We start from the raw sequence: 2,155 nt of genomic DNA on the forward strand, positions 1-2,155 counted from the left end.
AATAACAATATGGGTATTAAATAAAATAGAAAATTCTGAGCAATAAAAAACATAGGAAAAGCTTTTTTGACAATAGTCACTTGAGCATGTTCCAAATGGAGATGTACATCATTTTGCCTGCGCTGCTCCGACAGTCGCAATAGCCAAGTAGGGGAAGCACTGAGTATCATTCGAAACATCCGAGGTTCGAATACTCGGGCAGCGGAACTTCTTTTCGTCTTTTATTTTTTAAATTAAATTTTCTTTCTTTTTTAAATTAAATGTTCAGTTTTAATGTTTAGATTTTATTGTTCTAAAAGGAAAAAAAAATAATTTCATTTATTTTTTTGAACACTTATTCTTTCTTTTTTAATTAAATTTTCTTTTAATTCTTAGATTTTATCGTTTTAAAAAGAAAAATAGATTTTTAATTTCATAGATTTTTAGAAACTTATTTAATTTTTTTCTGTTTTGATAATTTTTTTTTAATATAACTTTCTTTTAATATCTAAATTTTATTATTTTAAAAGGATTTTTTTTTTTATTTAATTTAATTTTTAGGAACTTATTTTGTTTTTTCCTTTTTCGATTAAACTTTTTTAAATTTAATTTGCTTTTAATTGTTCGATTTTATTGTTTAAAAAAAAAAGATATTTTTAAATTTTTTTAAATTTCTTTATTATTGTTCGTTTATATATTTTAAGATTTTATTATTTAAAAACACGTACATAGGTAGCTCAGTGGGTAGACTACTGGCGATGGCCGCTGGGGTCGTTGGATCGAATCCCAGTGAAAGAAGTCTAATGAGGAGATGTGGTGATCACCGAAATAGCAGCTATAACTTCTACCAAAATGTATTTTTTTTGTTCCACAAAAATTTTCATTAATAACGGCCCCAAGCTCCATAAAATTGTTGAATTAAATTTTTACAACTAACAGCCAATTTCACGAATGCAATTTAAGTTAAAAATTATTTTATTTTTTTGAATTTTATATGGAAATTCACAGAAAATAAAAATATATTTTCCATTTTAATTGCTAGTGAAACCGGCTGTAAATGTTTGTTTTTTAATTTCGCATAATTTTGATAAACTTATTTTTATTAATTCTTTCTTTTTTTAATCTTTTTTCTTTGTTGAATTAAATTTTCTTTTAATTTATAGTTTTTATTGTTTAAAAAAAATATATATATTTAAAAAATTTTTAGAAAACTTATTGGTAAAAGACAAACAGAAAAAGACCCCCTCATTTGGAGATATCTTCCAAAAAGTCTTTTGAAAGATAGAAAGGGCGTTGTAGATAGTTGTCAGAATTGCCTGTTAAGCTGTAATTTTGTAACAAAAACTTTGAATTCCAATTTAAGGCAAATTTCTTATCCTTTTAGCAAATTGATTTATGTGGAATAACTTATTAACCGTTATTGATTTCCTTTCCTCACATAATATAGTTATTATTACTTTTTATTTTACCAACAGAAAGAACGTCATCCCAATTACAATAGTCGCAATGGCCGCAATGATATCGGCATGGTATGGCTTGCAGGCGAGGTACAATTCAGCAGTAAGTATCTTAAAACACTCCTCGTATAAATCCGGTTTGATGCAACGCTTTCTTGTCACAGATAACATAAAACCCATTTGTCTACCAAGTTCGGCGCAATTACGCAGCAAATCCTATCTCAATTATAACCCCTTTGTTGTGGGTTGGGGCAAAACCATGGAAGGAGGCGCCTCCTCGAATGTCCTGCAAGAGCTACAAGTACCTATACTCGCTAATAGAGTCTGTCGCGATAGTTATAGACGCATGAATCGGCTAGTCACTGAAAATCAATTCGATGAGGGCGTAATATGCGCCGGTGTGCTATCCGGTGGGCAGGATACGTGTCAAGGTGACTCAGGTGGACCGCTGATGGCGCCAGAGGTAAGATTGGCAGATTTTGATTGGGAAGTAATAAAATATGCCTTTTCGCTTTCAGACCATTGATGGCAGCGTGCGTTTTTATCTGATCGGTGTCGTCGCGTATGGCGTGGGTTGTGCGCGTCCAGAAATTCCCGGCGTTTATTCGAGTGTGCAATATTATATTGATTGGATTTTGGCAAATATGGCTACCTAAGGGATTATTATTATATATAGCATACAAATTTTAAAACATTGTAAAAAAGTGTTATTAAAAAAA

The 2,155-nt window shown here is 30.4% G+C and overlaps 1 protein-coding gene across 1 annotated transcript in view; it reads left to right on the forward strand.

Annotated features, from left to right (window-relative positions):
• Positions 1-2,092, forward strand: part of LOC118747197 (trypsin-1-like) — an 8,082-nt gene extending 5,990 nt beyond the window's left edge. The window contains exons 2-4 of the mRNA XM_036481186.1: positions 1,455-1,539; positions 1,601-1,899; positions 1,955-2,092. Coding sequence (XP_036337079.1) covers positions 1,455-1,539; positions 1,601-1,899; positions 1,955-2,092 — 522 coding nt within the window. The remainder of the gene's footprint in view (positions 1-1,454; positions 1,540-1,600; positions 1,900-1,954) is intronic.
• The last annotated feature ends 63 nt before the right edge of the window (positions 2,093-2,155 follow it).

The sequence above is a fragment of the Rhagoletis pomonella genome, unplaced genomic scaffold (genome assembly GCF_013731165.1).
Source record: "Rhagoletis pomonella isolate Grant_MI unplaced genomic scaffold, Rhpom_1.0 Rhpom_scaffold_00011, whole genome shotgun sequence".
In the NCBI taxonomy this organism is placed as follows: domain Eukaryota; kingdom Metazoa; phylum Arthropoda; class Insecta; order Diptera; family Tephritidae; genus Rhagoletis; species Rhagoletis pomonella.